This window comes from Acipenser ruthenus, chromosome 8, assembly GCF_902713425.1.
Source record: "Acipenser ruthenus chromosome 8, fAciRut3.2 maternal haplotype, whole genome shotgun sequence".
NCBI classification, from domain to species: Eukaryota; Metazoa; Chordata; class Actinopteri; order Acipenseriformes; family Acipenseridae; genus Acipenser; species Acipenser ruthenus.
In genome coordinates this window covers 32,310,424-32,330,906 of record NC_081196.1, presented here as the reverse complement: position 1 = coordinate 32,330,906, position 20,483 = coordinate 32,310,424, and the positions used below count along the sequence as shown (strand labels likewise).

The window sequence follows — 20,483 nt, the reverse complement described above, 5'->3', positions numbered from 1 at the left end:
AATTACAGTTTTGCTTTGCCAAAAAGGATTTGTAAATTGATACACATATCTGCAAGCAAGCCATTGTAAGGGTACTTTCACATCTAGTTTGTTAGCCCCATTGGTGTGGATTGAAATGTGGTTCAGTTCGCTTGGAGTTATATGTGAAATCTCAGAGAACCACTTAATCACACCAGGATGTGCATTAAAACAAGATCACTTGAAATGATGGTCTCGGTTCACTTGGAAGGGGACTCCGTGTGCTTGCCACTTTGCTCCGTTTCAACTTTTTGCAATGTAAAAACAAATGTACTCCAGTTCACTTGGAAACGAAACGCTCCAAACAGTGAAGCAAATTGTGGAAGAGACGTACTTCAGCAAGCACCAAAAAGTATCTTGCCACTGTCGCACACATACGCAATGCAGGGCTTGTCTAGACACAATACAAGGACACAAACACCGACAAGAACATCATAATGTCACATGTACACAACAGCACATTACAACAAAATACTATGTCACAAGTCTAAGAAAAGTCATAGGAAATATATGAAAATGACAATTGAATAATTATTTAGCACATTTATTGCATCTGGCTTCATTATAATTGCACCATATACACTTGCAGGGATACATTGTGCCAAGACATAGCGGTATACACATTAATGTTTCATTTTCTGCTGCTCCACCCGAGTTTAGTAAACCAGCTCCTATGTTGCATCTGTATCTCACCACACTGTCACGCGTACAACAATCACAATAAGCTATTATTATTATCAATATTTGCCTTTCCTTGAAACCTCTTCTAAACACCAGCCTCTTTCGGCATGCTCTGTTTCTTCGGCAATGATTTGATGTTGTAAATGCCAAATAAACCAAAAGAACATGGACAACTGCACATCACTGAGGCTGTGTGGTCCAGTGGTTAAAGAAAAGGGCTTTGAACCAGGAGGTCCCCGGTTCAAATCCCACTTCAGCCACTGACTCATTGTGTGACCCTGAGCAAGTCACTTAACCTCCTTGTGCTCCGTCTTTCGGGTGAGACGTAGTTGTAAGTGACTCTGCAGCTGATGCATTGTTCACACACCCTAGTCTCTGTAAGTTGCCTTGGATAAAGGCGTCTGCTAAATAAACAAATAATAATAATAATAATAATAATAATTACGTGAGGTATTCTCCATGTTGGGCATGAGGGAAAACATTTTCCCAGAGAGAACTTCCGCTCTAGTAATCAGCAAGAGAGCCGAGTGGAAATATGCAGTGTGAAATCAATGGAACTCTAGTCTGGATGAAGCTGCAAGTGAACCAAACAAGCAAATTCAAATTCACTTTTAAAGAAACTCAAGTTCGCTTGAATGTTTCTGGTGTGAAACTAACCGAAGCAAACCTGAAAAAATGTTGTTTGTTTGCAAGTGAACTATGATTTGAATCACTTGCGAGTAAACTAGGTGTGAAAGTGTCCTAAGAAAACACATTGAAGGCATGAGACCATATTCAAAATAATAAACATTTGTTTAATGAGACAATCGGTTTCATGTGTACAGTACTTTACATGTTTCATTCGTAATTCCCATGTTGGAAAAAAGGGAAATTATATGAAAATAGCTCCTGGTGCAGTTCTGACTTCAGTATGAAGGAAAAGTGTGTGTCTGCAATTCTACAGCAGCAAGTGCAGTACATTAATGCTGTTGTTGCACCAACTACACTGTGTGTGTGTGTGTGTGTGTGAGGCCTAACAGTGTGTGGAATTTTAATGTAGATAGAAACGCACTTGTAAAATAAAAATGGTAGCACTAAGAAACAAGAATACAAAAAAATGTAAACAGACCTGCAAGAAACTGCTTTTTCTGAGATCTGAACAAGTTATTTTTCCAGTCCATGATCTGTTTACATTATAAAATATCCTCTGAATAACCTGTAACCAAAAAAAAAAGAAGATTAAAAATAAACATGTTGTGACAATTATTTCAAAATAGAGGAGAAGATGAGTCAGAACAGGAAATTACATTAATTTGCTTCAATGACAATATCAGTTCTGGAATCACAGCTGGATCCTTCCCACCAAACACTAAGGAAAACTGTAGGTAAAACTGTGTTAGTGAAAAAACAGTATCAAATATTTTAAAAAGTTAGGGTGAATTGCAACAAACTAAAAGTAGTGTACTAATTGGAGATGATCATTTGGTTAAAACGGAGGACAGTACTGATACTAGACTGCAGGATAGTTTCAGTTGCAACTAATTGAGTGCCTCCAGATAGACTGCAGGTTGGTTACAATGTATCCGTCTTTTGCCCCCTACAGGATTACAAAACAAGGTATTAAGTTAGTCCAGTCATTCTTTAGATTAAGAGCTCTGGTAACTTGTTATTCATATGAATTGAACATGTTTGATGTGTATTTTCAATGTATTAAACAAAGTGGTTAGATTTGAAATTACTAAGCATGGAGAAACAATTCTGAATGTGCAAATAAAGTATATTTTACATTTATTTAGATACCATTCACTGCAATTGCTGATTTATATAAAATAAAATAAACAATTAGCAAAAAGCCTGTCTGCTGGATTTCAGTGATAGTACTAAAAAGAAACTTAGTTATAAAACTGCTTGGATGATAATTAGGACCATTTCTCTAATTTTTGCAAACTATTCTTTTCAACTTCAGATACTGAATATCTTTGCATTGAGTGTAAGAAAAATGCAATTGACATCTGCTGTATAGTCACTCTCTTCAGTGCTCAGAGTAATTTAATGTCATCTTTTCAAATATGTTATTTCACACAAAGTGTACTATTATAATTTTACACTTATATAATGAAGACAAATGTAATAAAACAACTAAAATAGAGCTTTAAAATTATAGCTGGAATATGAAAGAATGCAGCATCTCTCTTACTCTCCTGCCCACAATCATGGCCATTTTCCATACACAAAGCAAAAATGATCAGTTTAACTCTGAGGTCTGTACTAAAGTTGTATTTTTTCGATGGAATTGGTACTAGGATAGTACGGTAGTAACTAGTACTTAGTAAAGAACCAAGGACTAAATTCTCAAGTTCGTTGCAATTGACCATTAATTCTGTGATAGTACTTGACTAAACCCACTCACAAACATGTTGTATGCATACTAAACCCACACACAAACATATTGTATGTATACAAAGATAAAGGCACAAATGTATATACTTACTGTGGTAATATAACGAGAATGAAAGTCTGATGCCTCCCTTAGAAATGTGAGACCAGCATGTGTATTTACCACATCCTGAAATATAAAAGCAAGTGGAAAATAATGTTTTTTTTATTTTATATATATATATATATATATATATATATATATATATATATATATATATATATATATACTGTATATATACACACACACTGGTAGATACACACACTGTGAAATAGAGAAACAATACATGAAATCTTTATACAATACAGAGATTTAGTCCAAGATCAACATACACCATACTAAAGTTGTTATGCTCAACAAAACCCCCCAAGTAGCTACCAGCTGCAAAACTCATCCATCTGGTGTCAGGTGCTAAGTTGACAACACTGGCAAAGGAACCACATTAGAATGAAGTTTTCCATTTACCCAGTGAATATGATCTCTCACTGCAACATCAAGGAATTTCTACACTCTCTTAATCAAAGGTTTGCCGTCTATTCTATAGGGTTTCTTTCAGCCTGGTCTGTCAGTATTCATGCTGTATAGGCTGTGTTGGTGCTGTGGAATGTTTGTTTTGCAGTTGGGGGTTTGTCTGGTGACATTTTTATTAAATCGCATTTCGCGCAAACATCACTTGCATCTCTGAGTGCATTGAGAAGAATGGAAGATACAGCAGCAAAGCATTGATGAGGTGTATATATAGTATTTACTTTCATTTTGGTACAGTTTATTTGCAGTATTACTTGCTTACTTTTATTTTATATTGATATAACTTACTTGCTATTATTGCAAATGAAATATGTCAATATATAAGATGGATTCAGAGACGAAATAAAGAACAGTTTGATGTGTGATCGAAGGTTTTATTTTGTGAAGATGATGATGATGATGAAGACAACCTGGATCCGAAACCATCCTTTGATTTGGCACGGGAGTATAGAGCAATACACCCCAGCGTTCATCTCTGTGCGTAAGCGTCATAGTAATTATGTGCATGTGTGGCAGGGCAGAAGAGAGCCCTGCACACTATTAAAGGGGCAAGACTTTTTGTTTTTTTGTTCAAATCTTATATTTTGTTTGAAATAAGAACAGCGTCGCAGTGCGCTGTTGCACCTAAGTTCCTACCTGTCTGTGTAGTTCCTGCTTCTGGACTGACGTCACCACTTAGCTGCATTGTCACATCATGTTATTGTTTAAAGAAAGTTTTTTTCATTTATCACAAATCTTGCATATGTATGTTTTCCTGTTTATAAAAACTTTATTTTTATTCTTCAGAAATCTTCTGTTTTGTATGCATTATACTGTTTACAAATACATTGTTTAGTTAATTGTATGTTTTGCTATTTACAAAAACGCTTTATTTTTATTGTGTATGATGTTGCTGTTATTCTTTTCAAAAATAAATATTTATTGTTCTTAAAATAAAAAGTACATATCAAATGTGGGTGTCTTACTTATTTTTAGTGCTGAGACAAACACAGGATTTTCATGTTCGGATATTCGCTCAATTTAAATATTCGTTCGGATATTCGTTCGTTTTCAAAAAGTAATAAAAGCCATTATATTGCTCTGAACGCAGGCAGAGACAGCATAGGGGCAGGGGGCGTGGCCGTGGTCCCTATGTGTGTGCTATTTTACAACAAGACCTTACAATATATAACACGTTAAAATAGAAAAATATCCCAGGAGTAAATAATAAGTTGTGTAGGCCTGGGGGCTCCCGAGTGGCGCATCCAGTAAAGGCGCTCCGCGCGGAGTGCAGGATGTGCCCTATAGCCTGGAGATCGCAGGTTCGAATCCAGGCTATGTCACAGCCGACCGTGACCGGGACTTCCTAGGGGGCGGCGCACAATTGACTGAGCGCTGCCCGGGTAGGGAGGGCTTAGGTCGGCAGGGGAATCCACGGCTCACCGCGCATCAGCGACCCCTGTGGCCGATAGGGCACCTGTGGTTCTGCAGTGGAGCCGTCAGATCTGTGTTGTCCTCCGGCACTATAGTTGTGTAGCCCTTGCTTTACCCCAGTGAATTAACTACAAAATAAAAGGATGCCAAATAGCAGTCAAGTTACATGCTGTTTTGTTTATTCCTGAAATAAATAGTACATAAAGCTGACATTTTTTTATTATTATTTTTTTTCATTCCTTGCCATTGCCGTTTCTTCACAGTAAACAGTGGCAAGGAGACACGTTTTCATAAAGTAATAACATAAGGTTTACGTGTGCCTTTTTGTAGCTGAACAAACACAAAAACTGAAATTTAACTGTAAATACTTCAAATAAAACAAACGCCCAATAAACTTTGCATCCCACACAGAGGGAGAATACAAACATAAAGGCCATGGGGTTGGCATTGCAGGGGAGATGCTTATTAACTGCTACACCACACATTTTTTAAATGCAAGACTGTGAACGTGAGAGTATATCTGTACATTTGTTTGAAGTACTCACTCAGGAGGACTACTGCGACACAAACATCAACTAGTTCTCATCAGATTTAATTCGCCTAGGGTGAGCGTGAGTTTCTAACCCTGTATAACGCTATATTCTTTGGAACTCCACAACTTACTCTTTTTATTTTCTGTCTAATAGTATTTTATAGCAATTTCAGGGGTTACATAAGAAATTTTTTTTTTTTCAAAATCTGGTACCTGGCTTGCACTTTCATTTTAAATCTGGGGTTAAATCTGGCTGTGTGGTCCAGTGGTTAAAGAAAAGGGCTTGTAACCAGGAGGTCCCCGGTTCAAATCCCACCTCAGCCACTGATTCATTGTGTGACCCTAAGCAAGTCACTTAACTTCCTTGTGCTCCGTCTTTCGGGTGAGACGTAGTTGTAAGTGACTCTGTAACTGATGCATAGTTCACACACCCTAGTATCTGTAAGTCGCCTTGGATAAAGGCGTCTGCTAAATAAATAAAAAAAAACAGTAAAATAGATAAGTCCATCCATCAGGATACAAAATCAGCTTTGTAGTCCAGCCTTGACAGGCTTCTTAAAAAAAATAATAATAAAAAAAAATAAAAAAAATAAATCAACTAAAAGTTTGTTCGCTGGCTGATCGGTTTAACAAATGATGAGAACTAAATCAGCAACAGAAGCATGGATTTGAAATATAAATCTTTCAACAAAACCATGTTGTTTATTTAGTCAACCACTTGAAGTGTATATAAAAACAAAAGGCAAACCGAAAACACATTAAGAGGGTTTCACAGTACACCACATACTATGCTAGTTTTGTGGCCCTTTCATTTCAGTTGTAAAGTTCCTACTTATATATTAAAAATAGTCTAAATTAAATCTAGTTTTAGTTTCAGATAAACACAATGCACGACCCTATTTTGATGAAATTAAATAACAGAACACCACATAAATCATTCTGCTTACGAATCTACTGGGAAAGTCACATCTGCTCCACAGCAATACTTATTTAATTTATCCAAACAGTCAAATCCATTGCCAGACCCACACAATACAAATTAAACGCTAGATGCCAAAATACATCGCTTCTGCAAACTAACTTGAACACATATAGCCTGGTCTACTATACAAACTGGAATACAAATCTCTGTCCCCAGACAGCACATAACCAGCTACAGAGTGGGAAGTCAAAAAGATAGATTGCATTGGTTTCACATACAAATCAAAGCAGCTGAAAGAATTTAATAAAACAGTGGTTAGGCTACATCTCAGACCATTTCCAAGTGCTCCAGTGTTGAAACTGTACATTATTTCATATTAAATATTCTCTTCAATTTACTGTTTAATTTTTAAGGAATTCTGCAGGTATACACTAGTTCCTCCAAAGGTCTCTAGTAAAACTATAATTCTCTCTATTCTACTGATGCTGTATCTTTGCAAAGCTCTCAAAAGAGGAATTCTAAAAAAAACTAAAGTAACTAATGCAATGGTTATAAACACCATTGTTAGCAATTGTTATACGAGATTCAGAAAAACTGTTAGAAGAATCAAACAATTGTTTGAATTTAAAATGAAACTTCCTATAATGCAGTGGTTCCCAACCTGTGGTCCGTAAGCAAACTCCAGGTGGTCCGCAAACAACTCACAAAATACAGTTATGCAGTTATTGCAAAAACCCATTTCAACACAATCACACGTTGTGCTACTAATATTACTAAGCAGCAACACAACAAATAGCTTTAACCATGTGATGTATAATTACAATATATGTATGTAGTCTGCATGTTCCCCCTTTATCTGTTTTCTTTTACAGTATTACAGGTGTGTTTATAAATGAATATATATATTCGAGCTTCTTTGTATTCAGGTGTTTTTTAAATGTACATTGAGCGAAGTTGGCGACTCATTGAGTACAATAAGTTGAGTTAGAAATGGATAGATTAATTTGCTACACAAAGTAACGGTTGCAGGGACTAATACTGGTATTTACATTTACTGGATCCGAGGACGACACAAGCCCCAGTGCATTATTCGTCAGGAGGTTTTGTCAAACAAAACAGGAACTTTACCATCAGCAACTTTCAATGATCAAAATGACAACATTCCTTGCTGACCTGGAGATTCAAGACCAGGAATCTCATTAAGTTAGGTACATTATATAAATACTTTACTTTCTAAATGTATAAAAATTAGTTTCAAAATGCTGTTGTGAAAAAATGCATGGCAAGTGGTCCTTGGGAAAAATCCAAACACCAAGGTGGTCCCTACATTGAAAAAGGTTGGGAACCACTGCTATAATGTATTCTATAATCTAGTATGCATCCATTTTAAACAACTAAAAGTAAAACAGCAGCCTCAGAATTCAAATGAAGTGCAGCCATACCTGAAGGAATGGAATCAAGTCCTCTTGTTCTAGATAATTACAGCTTGGTTTGGCCAAAAGGTGGACAAACTTTGCTGCATCATCGTGGCAGGTCTGTATTTTTCTGCAAAAAATAAAATAATGTAAATATTTAATAGTTCTCCCAGATAAGACGTACATATAATAGATCATATCTTGTCATACTAGCTAAGATAAGTACAACCATGTACTTAATAGAATCTCAATGGTTTTACTTGTAATGTATATAATTTATAAAACTTAAGTAAAATACAAATACAGAGGCACCAAAGACTATGTAGAGGGTATTTTTAAGGCACATTTCAGGGTTGTACTGGTAATGGACAATACAAAATATTATTATTATGATTATTAGTTTCTTAGCAGACCCCCTTATCCAGGGCGACTTACAATTGTTACAAGATATCACATTATTTTTACATACAATTACATTATTTTTTTACACATTATTTTTACATACAATTACCCATTTATACAGTTGGGTGTTTAATGGCGCAATCTAGGTAAAGTACCATGCTCAAAGGTACAGCAGCAGTGTCCCCCACCTGGGATTGAACCCACGACCCTCCGGTCAAGAGTCCAGAGCCCAAACCACTACTCCACACTGCTGCCAATATATACAAATAATTTAAAAAATAAACACCTACCTACTTTTTTAAATAGACTGACTATCCCAAACTATCACATAGTAGGCCTATATTTAAATCAGAAAGTATTATTGAAACCACCTTGTGCTTAACTAAGTAATGGAACTAATGCAATTCCTTGTTGAAATGTATTCTGTAGCAAAATTGGTTTGTTTCCCTTGCCTTTTTAAATATTTTTTTGGTGGCCAAATGAGGCGGGCTGCACTTGTGGTTCTTCAACACAAAATAAAAACTTTGTGGAAACCCAGAGTCCAGAGCCCTAACCACTACTCCACACTGCTGCCCCTGTACATTGCAGAAAGAACTAAAAGAAGCAGTAACTCTTAATTCCGAAGCTGAAGCTCGAGGGGAACTTGTTCTTAACACACTTGAAACAAATATACTTCCTAGAACTCAGCATGTTAAAACGTAACTGTATTTTTGGTGCCACCATACAAGAACAACCCTTGAAATACTGTAAAACGCATATCTTACTTTCTCCACATTGCAATGAATTTGTGAACTGACACAAATCCTGTTCTGTCCCCACCAGCGGCATAGAACAATGGAGCTTTCCAGTAGAGTGGGCACTCACAGGCCTAAGAGACAAAAACTGTGCATTAAAAATACGCTTTTCCCTTTTTATTTATTTATTTATTTCTTAGCAGACGCCCTTATCCAGGGCGACTTACAATTTTTACAAGATATCACATTATTTTTACATACAATTACCCATTTATACAGTTGGGTTTTTACTGGCGCAACTTAGGTAAAGTACCTTGCTCAAGGGTACAGCAGCAGTGTCCCCTACCAGGGATTGAACCCACAACCCTCCGGTCAAGAGTCCAGAGCCCTAACCACTACGCCACACTGCTGCCCTTGATCAGCTAAGACCACTGATTCATATGATAGACACAGCAGGGTCTCGTAACAACAACCAAACATGAGTGCAGGTTATGAAGCACCATAGGTAAACTGTAAACAGACAATTTTCCTCTTTCATTCTTTGTTGCATATAATTCAGTATACAGGACAATCCATTAAGTTGTCCAGACAGTCCCGCCCCCCCCCCCAGAATGATGACAATAAGATATGCTTGAATTAATCTCATGCTAAATCATCTTATTGCATCTTTCTCTTTTTTAAAACATTATACAATCATTGTTTGACCAAGTTTGCTGTTTTGGTTTTAAAATCTGCAATGTATGGTTTCCCTGTGTGAGTGCAAAGGCCAATGTAGCTCTCCCTGTGGGCCCTCGAACCAAAATTGTCAACTCATCATAAATGGGATTCTAAACAAGATAAATCTTTATGTGAAAGTGTACTGTAGGCATGTACACAGGCTATATATTTGGGACGGTAGTGGGCAAATGCAGTTGGACGCAATTCAAACAAAGTACCATTTTACATTGTAAAGTGAATCACTTTGTCATACCTGCTACAGTATACATGTGTCAACAGGCTACTACATTTAGCTTGTAGTTTAACAAGAAAACTACTTGCGCCGTTTGAACGTTTGGATCCATTTTAATGCATACTCACTTTGGCTACCTTCCCCATGTCTTCCAGAGTAGCCCTTTCATTTGGGAATTGTGAAAAAGTTTTCTCTATCCTGGAAATTAGAGCGTCAATGTTGATATTTGGTTTAGGCCGTCCTCGAGGGAAGTAAAATTTTGGAATGCTTTCACTTAGTGCTGGTGTTAGGGGTTCCTCTTTCTTTACTTGAGCCTGTAAAAAAACAAAACATTGTTCAGTACCATTGGATTTAACAAAAATCTTGGGATTTATTAAAATGTATATTATTTTACTGGAATCTTAGTCACAAGTTTTGGATACAGTATCCTTATTATCAACTGTACATCATATTTAGCTTTTCAAATCATTCAGACAAAGAACCACGCAGGATGTGCACTCCGCATGTTTGAGATATATTGATTTATTTTAAAATCTTTGCACCCAAGTTCCATTATTTGAATCATGCGTACCTTCTGTAGGTGTACTGGTAGCCAATATCCAGACCAACAATTAGCTCCAACAGAACCAGATTAACAGCTTAGCACAATCTCTGCTAAAATTGCACATAACTGTTTTTCATCTCAATGGATCAATTATTTGGCTGTATAATTATCATGTAAAAATAGCAAACAGCAGAATGCTGATTCAATACCTTTTACCCCGTTTCCTAAACAGCTAGGGACAAATCATTAAAATATTTCAGAGGGGTCACATGCTAAAGCGTTGCTTGATATGCTATACTTGATTAAATCGGGGGCATTTGAAGATCAAGTAGCAAATTGATTTAGCACTCTGAAATAAACAATGTTTCCCAAATTAAAAGGAAACTTATCAGACTCATGAGACGTTCTTTTTGATGATCAAAACTTCTCTCTTAGGACATAGGCTACTGATCACCACAAATATGTTGGGCTTGCCATTTGTCTAAACAGTGATGACTTGTCAGCACTGTCACCGTCAATTTAAATCTGCAAGTCAAAAAATAAAATAATATTTAGAAATATGATGCAAATGCCACCGATATAAGACGTGCAGTTTGTGTCTAGACTGCACCAATTCAATTTGTAAATCGTTTTTTATCGTTATTTTATGAATGTTACTGTACTTCAGAATAGTTTAACACACACAATGCACTGTATATATATAGCTATTGTAAGAAAATGAAAGAAACCACAATATGGCAGTCAGGCTGAAGGTTAATCAAGGTTAATGGAACATTTTGCCTGTATTTATATAGAGGCCAAAAGATTTGCATCACCCTATAGAATTAACACATTTTGCTTCATAATGCAACTGAAAGATGCTGAATAATGTTACGTTAACATACTGAATTTCATACCACTTTGTAGTTTTCCATATACTTACGAAAAACCGACAAATTGAAAAATAAGTCATTTTGAAATCTAACATGAAATACTGTACTACTAGTATGGCTTCCAGTAGACTTCTGCGATTTCATTTTGCAGTTTCTTTGATTACATGGTTAAATAAAATATGTAAATTATGTTTATATACGGTATATAATTTTTTTAAATTACTGTCTCAATTCTAAAATTCTAGGTGATGCTAAACTTTTGGCCATAGCTGTAGTCCTGAAACATGATTTTTTTTATTTATTTATTTTTATTTTAAATGGTGTCGGAGATACAGTGGCTCTCAAAAGTATTCACCCCCCTTGGACTTTTCCACATTTTATTGTGTTACAACATGGAATCAAAATGGATTTAAATTAGGAGTTTTTGCCACTGATCAACACAAAAAAGTCCATAATGTCAAAGTGAAAAATAAAATCTAATTATTCTAAATTAATTACAAATACAAAACAGAAAATAATTGATTGCATAAGTATTCGCCCCCTTGAGTCAATATTTGGTAGAGGTACCTTTGGCAGCAATTACAGCCATGAGTCTATTTGGATAAGTCTCTACCAGCTTTGCACATCTGGACACTGCAATTTTTGCCCATTCTTCTTTGCAAAATTGCTCAAGCTGGATGGGGACCTTTGGTGAACAGCAATTTTCAACTCTTTCCACATATTCTCAATTGGATTGAGGTCCGGGCTTTGACTGGGCCACTCCAGGACATTGACCTTTTTGTTTTTAAGCCACTCCAGTGTGGCTTTGTCTGTATGTTTGAGGTCATTGTCCTGCTGGAAGATGAATCTTCTCCCAAGTCCCAGGTCTCTTGCAGACTTCAGCAGGTTTTCCTCCAGGATTTCTCTGTACTTTGCTGCATCCAGTTTGCCCTCTATCTTCACAAGCTTTCCAGGCCCTGATGCAGAGAAGCATCCCCATAGCATGATCTCAGGATGATGTGTGGTGTTAGGCTTGCGCCAAACATAGCGTTTAGCGTTGAGACCAAAAAGCTCTATTTTGGTCTCATCAGACCATAGAATCTTCTTCTACTTGGTCTCAGTCTCCCACATGTCTTCTGGCAAACTCTAGCCGAGATTTGATGTGAGTTTTTTTCAATGATGGCTTTCTTTTTGCCACTCTCCCATAAAGGCCAGTTTTGTGAAGCACCTGGGCTATTGTTGCCGTATGCACAGTGTCTCCCAGCTCAGCTGTGGAAGACTGTAACTCCTTTAGAGTTGCCATAGGTCTCTTGGTGGCCTCCCTGACTAGTGCCCTTCTCGCCCGGATACTCACCCATTTTTGAAGACAGCCTGTTCTAGACAGATTCACAGTTGTGCCATATTCTCTCCATTTCTTATTAATGGACTTTACTGTGCTCCGGGGGATATCACTGCCTTGGAAATGTTCTTATATCCTACCCCTGATTGGTGCTTTTGAAGAACCTTATTCCGGATTTGGTTTGAATGTTCCTTCGTCTTCATGATGTAGTTTTTGTTAGAAAATGTACTAACCAACTGTGGGACCTCCCAGAGACAGGTGTATTTAACCTGAAATCATGTGAAACACCTTAATTGCACACAGGTGGACTCCATTCAACTAATTATGTGACTTCTAAAGACAATTGGTTGCACCAGAGCTTATTTCGGTGTGTCATAGCAAAGGGGGTGAACACTTGAGCAATCAATTATTTTTCTGTTTTATATTTGTAATTAATTTAGAACAATTTGTAGATTTTATTTTTCACTTTGACATTATGGATTTTTTTTTGTGTTGATCAGTGACAAAAACTTCTAATTAAATACATTTTGATTCCATGTTGTAACATAATAAAATGTGGAAAAGTCCAAGGGGGGTGAATACTTTTGAGAGCCACTGTATATGATGTTGTGAAAGTGCAGTGCTGGAAGTTCAAACAAATGTGACTGTAAAAAGGTACATTTTTAGTAAACAATACCTAATGCCAAAATTCACATATTCACACATATTTAAATCAATTACAAGGCTAAAACCAGGAGATGGAGAATTGCTACTTCAATTCTGGTATGGATCAATAGGTCATAAAAACAAGTTGGATATAACTTGTTTGAATGCCATGGGCCACAGGCATTTAAAGGATTACATCTACCATCCAACTCAGTTAGGTACACAGTCACCAACAGTCCCACACTAAAATCTGCAACACCATCTCAAACATACTGTCAAAATTGGCCCGAGTTATACAGCCAACTGGCCAGCAAAATGCCAAGCTTCTAAACATGGCAGAAATGATGGAACAAGTTTTTTTTTTTTATTATTAGCAGCAGGGGGTTCCTCACAGAGCTGGAGCCAGCAAAGAACTGAATTGGCAGTTCTGACTTGTAAAAACACAGAAAAGGATGAAATTGTACGGTGTACAGAAAACAAAATGTCAATTTTAACATACTTGTAGAATATCATAAAGTGTGTATTGGGGTACTATATGTACATATTTATGGTAACTGTAGACAGAACTCAAACTCATTCAAACCTGTGGTCCTGCTGGTACAATACAGCTTTTTGTTTCCCAATACAGTAAGTGCTACCTAACCACCCATAAAATGTACTTGTCTAGAAACAGTGAGAGGGTTACAATTACTGTAGTCAGGAGGCCTCCAGAGGGTCTTTGGTTATTGAAGTATCAAGTTTCTTATCGGACAAGGAAAATGATATGTTTATTTGCAAGCATCTACAGTAACAAGTACAATAGCTACTGATGGTTTTATGCCCATGTCTTGGAGGGGACATGAGCACTCTTAATAAGCAACTTAAAACCATGAGTATGCCTTACATTTTACAGAATATAATGCCAATCATCCCTTTAAACAACACAGGACTGTATTTATATGTGTTAAACTGACGGCCAATAACTGCCATGTGTCCATCTGCACTATGAAACCAGTGTGTAAAACTGAATCTAGTCAAAAAATTCAAACATGTTAACACATAACTCTTTAATACTGGAAATATTGTGAGAAATATGGTTTCTGAAGCACTTTATAATGTTTGCCAGAGTATTCTGAAAAAAAGGACACCAGTTGCAAGATTCTACAGTAAACAAATAGATTTTTTTTTGTTTTTGTGAATTCCTGTAAGAGAGTAAACTATAGCAAAAAAAAACAACAAAAAAAAACTTGGTCCTGGGGAAGCATCATACTGAAAAACGCTTGATCCTTAAAGAGTTTATGTATTTATTTATTTTAATGCTGCAATGCAACAGAAAACCCATGACCTAATAATACTCAATTATTAACATAAAAAATATCTACAGTATTTCATACAGTGCTACCTTAAAACCAAAAACAAGTGGCGCACCAGCCAATGAAACGCCACTAACCTTGGGCAATCAGCAGAAAAAACAGCCCTGTTGACATTATACCCTACTGTAGGTCTTAATCATAACTGACCTGTTCTGTTTACAAAGTTTGCATTGAAAACCAACATTTTTGCTAGCGAGATATTTCCCTTATGGTAGAAGAAATTTTGAAAAAATATGCTACTTTAGTACATTTAAATAGCATAGTAGCATTCCTTATTGTATTTCTTGCTCTTATTGTATTACTTGTATTGTAACACTTGAATGTATTTGCGTGCGATTGTAAGTCGCCCTGGATAAGGGCGTCTGCTAAGAAATAAATAATAATAATAATAATAATAATAATAATAATAATAATAATAATAATAATATCATACAGCCGACATCTCCAGAAAGGACAACATTAGATTAGCTACACAGTCCTTGTCCCAGTAATGGCTGTGGAACTATTAAAGTCTCTATGTAGGTCATAGGAAAGATCCAAAAAAGTCGTGATTTTCAGGACATTTTATAAAACAAATTTATTTTACTTGCCAGACGTGCACCAAATTAACTTGTGCCTGGTACTGTACAAGTAAACACATTTCCTGAACACAAATATTACATGGAAAAATATTACATGCAGTATAGGCTATATTGTTACTGTATGTGCTAAAGTCAGTCACAACAGTGTAAAATCAAAACATTTATTTTTCCATCCACACTGCCCAGCAATGATCGGCACATTTTACTTTGTGCATAATTATAACAGATGCCTTGCTCAATTAGTCTCTTACATGTCTATAAAAGGGAAGACACTCTCCTACAATGGATTCATCCCCCCCCCACCCCCTCTTTGAAGCTCTTGTCAAAGTAAAACATTAAAACTTTGTTCTGCACTCCTGTAGAGACAGTAGAGACAGCTAAAATACACTTACCCTTTGCTTAATGCCATTTAAACAAGAAGATTTTCTCATACTGAAGTTATGTACATTTTTTTTAATTAACTTTAAAAATTATTGCAAACCTAAAACCAAAATAATACTGTTGAGTAACACACCAAAAAAAAATCCTGTCAGGGCATTACATTTTTTAGAAAGCCTTTTTCTTGCCATTAACACTCTTGACAGCACCCATATAAACTGAGAATAGAGACAACCTGAACTTGCTGGAAAGCCTTCAGTCTCTTCTTGAATCGGGAAGGCAAAACAAAATCACATCCTCGGGCCAACAGTGCAAGCTCCTTCCTGAGGTCTGGGTCTTGTCGTAGTGAAATGTCCTTCACCCTTATAATGTCCGATTTCATTGTGCCTCCAGAAAGACAGGCACATACACACTGAAAGCTGCCCTGAAGTTCCAGTAAACACACTGTGTAATCTCTGGTATCTTCTATTTCTTTTATCAAGCTTTAGCCACTTAACTCAAAGCAGCAGCTGTGCTTTTTAGTCCTGTGATATTCTGAGAGCCAGCTCAGCTTCAGCCTGTTGTTCCACACAACAAACACAAGTTGGCTGAAATCAGAAAGCCCTATGCTGAACAGTCACTTGGGAGATAGGGGAGGGGGAAGCTGCCCTTCCCAGTTTGCATTCCACAGCCTGCATAGAAGCTTATGTAAAGAAACAAACCTGTTGTTTGGAACCAAGCAGATACAAGATACCTACTCCTGGGATCCAGCAGAATGCCAAGAAGACAGCAGGTCCCCACTTTGGTGGCTGTTTTTTTCTTTTTTGGCAGACCCCCCACGATTTGACTGAAGTGTCCAGCTGGGGGGCAAAGGTTTATTGCGGGTCGCTGAAAGGTCTGCTAACGTTTTGCCCTTAATGGTATCCTATCAGAACCACGTGGCAGCAAACCCTGATGAATTCCCCAGGTTCATATAAATCAATTAAGTACTCACTTCTGTGTGTAAGAAACCTGAAAGTAACAGACAGCAGAATTATCTGTTCAAGTCAAAGGTTTCTTATTTATTTTTAAGTAGGGAGTGATTGCACAATACTATATTGCATGACAAAGGAAGTAAAAAAGTGGAAGTTTACAAAATTACACACGCCCTTTCCAGTAGTTACTACAGCTAACTACCCTTTTATAAGCATTGGTGAACTTTACACATCATTTTAATGAGCTTTGATGAAATTTTTAAGGGTCCTCATTAAAAAATGGGGACTCTTATACACTGATCATGTCCGTTGTGTGTGTTTTGTGCGACAGGGAGGGGGCAAGTAGATTTTTCTAGCATTTTGTCCCTTGGACAACAAGTTTTTTTCAAAAAATGCAAACCCCTGATTATATCTAAATGATATAAATGACAAATCGTGAACACTACTGTATTTGTTTTGCATACTGTGCATAAAACATATTTCTTTTGATTATTGGGCAACATTTTTAGCCCAATATACGTGGTCGACGCCTATGAATGCATCTACATTTAAACTGTGTTCTATAAAATCAGTGTTCTATAAAAATACAGCATCAGTACTGTATGACTTGTTAATTATTACTAAAATTGTAATTGTACATTTAACTGTTTAACTGACCCACATGTCTATATATCACACTCTACATGGTGAACATGATCACTGTTTTATTTTACACTTCAAGCCTTCTATATATATATATATATATATATATATATATATATATATATATACATATATACGAAGTAGTAGTGCGTGCAGAGAAATTAATTAAAGGTAACAGCAGGACAAATAATTCAAAATAAAAAAGCCTGTATACATTTTTGTTGTGGTTTTGCATTTAAATGGTTTAAAAAAACAAACAAATTAAAAGAGCATTCAGAGGCACTGCAGAAGGAAGACATTGATTGAAAAAAAAAACGCACCCCAACACGAACATTGGTTTGACCCACGGTCCACTATTATCAGCGTGTGTATGCAACACAAGCCGCTGGTAGATTACAAAAACGATTAATTAAACTTAGACTATGTAGTTGTTAATTTAGTATGTTTTTATTCTCTATTAAGTAAATTATATTCATTGAAAAAGGCAAGAGAACCGGATTGTTCTTATTTTTATTGTTTTGGTTTAATATAATATAGCAGGCTAATGTTCCTATTGAAGTAGGCTACAATATTTTTTTTTCATTAAAAAGTTGCCGTTGAGGGGCTCCCGAGTGGTGCATCCGGTAAAGGCACTCCGCGTGGAGTGCAGGATGCGCTCTATAGCCTGGACGTCGCCGGTTCGAGTCCAGGCTATTCCACAGCCGACCATGGACGGGAGCTCCCAGGGGGCAGCCCACAATTGGCCAAGCGTTGCCCAAGGAGAGGGAGGGTTAGGTCAGCCAGGGTGTCCTTGGCTCACCGCGCACCAACGACCCCTGTAGTCTGGCCGGGGGCCTGCGGGCTTGCCTGTAAGCTGCCCGAGAGCTGTGTTGTCCTCCGACGCTGTAGCTCTTGGGTGGCTGCATGGGGAGTCCGCAGTGTGAACAAAAGCGGTCGGCTGACGGCACACGCTTCGGAGGACAGTGTGTGTTTGTCTTCACCCTCCCGAGTCAGCGCAGGGGTGGTAGCGGTGAGCTGAGCTTAAAAAATAATTGGCTATTCTAAATTGGGAGAAAATAGTAAAAATAATTGGCAACAACTACGTTGAAATTGGCAACAACTTTGTTGAAATTAATGTTCAGCTTTCATATTTTGTTGTGTACTACTCATTTAATCAAACCAAGTAGTGTAAGAAGTTGCTTGTATCGTTCATGATGTTTTTCAAATCAAGTAAGCTTATTTGTGTATTAAAAACGTCAACAGAGTTACAGCCAGTGTCATCTTTAAAGGCACTCAAGCTGAAATCGTAAAGTAATTTAAAGTAGGCTACAAACGTGGCAGCGAACTGTGTCTCTTTAGCGCGCACGCAAGAACTTGCAGACTTAATACAACTGTGTTGAGATTTTAAAAAGAAAGCATTTTATGAGATTTTATGAGGTACCGGCACTATTTCTCTGCACGCCCAGAGGTTCCGGGGCTGTGCCCCGGCACAAATGCAGCTCCTTACCTACCTACGCTATAGTGAGGTGGCACGTTGACTTTGAAACCACACCCACTATAGCGCTTCAGTGGCGTTACAGCTTTTCACACATGACTGTTCAGTGCCATCTCTGAACCACCCCGCAAGGTGGTTCAGAGAAGGCATAAAATATGACGGTTCTGTGGCGGTATAGGCAATTCACACAGACCTATAAGCCACGTAATTCCCCAAGTTTAAGGCAGTTCAAAATACTTGCCATGTCAAAAGCACTTTTTACAAAAAAAAAAAAAAGACTTCACTATGAAGCAAATGCAAATAATTTTTTTTTTTTTTTTTGCTGAATAAAACAATTTCAACAGTATAAACTTAGTTGCAGGAAGGACCAGTCAAGAGTTGTTTCTTGTTTTATACCATTAAAATGGTCTCATTGCTCTAAGAAATTGTGTCTTTGCCTTTGTGCTTGATTCTAAATATGGTCCTTTGAGTTAGAGAACAAAACAATAATGTAACTGCTGCTAGTGCAAAAAGTCATTTCTTGCTAATTTTGAAATATTTATATTTTTTACATTAATATTAGGCAAGTTTTACACTTGCTTCGGATCGGGTACATTATTTACATCTTTAACCAGGGCTGACTGCACAGAATGGCAGGGAGAGTATAAGCAAACAGTTTACAATTCAGGTGCATGCCTTTAAAGTAAGATTAAACTATTGTAATTATTTATACACAAATAAGCTTATTTGACTTGAAAAATGTCTTAGGCAAATTCCTACTTGGTTTGCTTTAATGAGTAGTACACAACAAGCTTCAATATGAAAGCTGAAAATTAATTTTAGTAAAAGAACAAGTTTTTAAATGTAAAACATTTTTTAAAAAAATAAAAACAAATTTCTAAAGTAAAAACGGGATTCTGTTATTTTGCAATACTGCGGCTTCAGATTATTACCAGTGCTTAATAGCAGTAACATTTTATTTAGAGTTGTTGTTGAACTTAAACCCGTTCATGGCCCCGCAGCAACACGAACCTACGAACGTCCTTGTTTAAAAAAAAAAACAAAAAAAACATAAATAACCATCTGAATATAATTTAATTAATAGAGAATAAAACAAACTAAACTAACAACTACCTAGCCTGTATTTAATTAATTATTTATTTAGTATAAAAACTGCCCAGCATCTTCTGTTGCAGTCACACAGCTGCTAATGTTATCTATTATAAATAGTGCAGAGCGGACTATGGTGGGTCAAACCAATGTTAGTGTAGGGGCCATTTTATTGTGGGTTTTTATTTATTTATTTTTAATTTTGGACTTATGGCATCTTATGAATTAGGCAAATCCATAACAAAACACAGAGTAATTGTGTGTTTACACGGAGCAAAATATATCGTTTGCCTCCACTGTACTCTATGGGTTAGGTGCCTATGGTCTCAATCAAGTTACAGTTCAACAGGAGAAAAATATACTAAAAGGTAACAAGTCATCAAGTACGTGCGCAAACATTACAGTTTTCTTCCACCCCCCAGATTTTTTGGGGCATTTCTACACGAATCACAGGAATGGACCTGGGAGAGTCCATTTTAACAGAATTCCGTCTACAGAGAGAGCACTTTCACCCACGAAGATGTTTTTGTACAGAGCCTTCTGTGAATATGTGCCGTCTCATTTTGATGTAACCAATTTCGGATAATAAGATACTCGAGTATACCAAGAATAAAAGTTTGGAATA

The 20,483-nt window shown here is 36.8% G+C and overlaps 1 protein-coding gene across 6 annotated transcripts in view; it reads right to left on the bottom strand.

Moving 5' to 3' along the window:
• LOC117407404 (serine/threonine-protein phosphatase 2A regulatory subunit B'' subunit beta-like) overlaps positions 1 to 20,483 on the bottom strand; it is a 54,162-nt gene that overhangs the window by 10,876 nt on the left and 22,803 nt on the right. For 5 of the 6 annotated variants that reach the window (XR_009329356.1, XR_009329357.1, XM_034012391.3 and 2 more), the window contains 5 exons: positions 10,139 to 10,324; positions 9,092 to 9,195; positions 7,953 to 8,055; positions 3,170 to 3,244; positions 1,808 to 1,894 (listed from right to left, as the gene is read on the bottom strand). Coding sequence is in view for 4 of the 6 variants with exons in the window: in XM_034012391.3 (XP_033868282.2) it covers positions 1,808 to 1,894; positions 3,170 to 3,244; positions 7,953 to 8,055; positions 9,092 to 9,195; positions 10,139 to 10,324 (555 nt within the window). In the remaining 2 variants the exon portion in view is untranslated. Of the gene's footprint in view, positions 1 to 1,807; positions 1,895 to 3,169; positions 3,245 to 7,952; positions 8,056 to 9,091; positions 9,196 to 10,138; positions 10,325 to 15,935; positions 16,334 to 20,483 lie in introns of those variants that run through there. The other variant, XM_034012393.3, reaches the window with a different exon arrangement.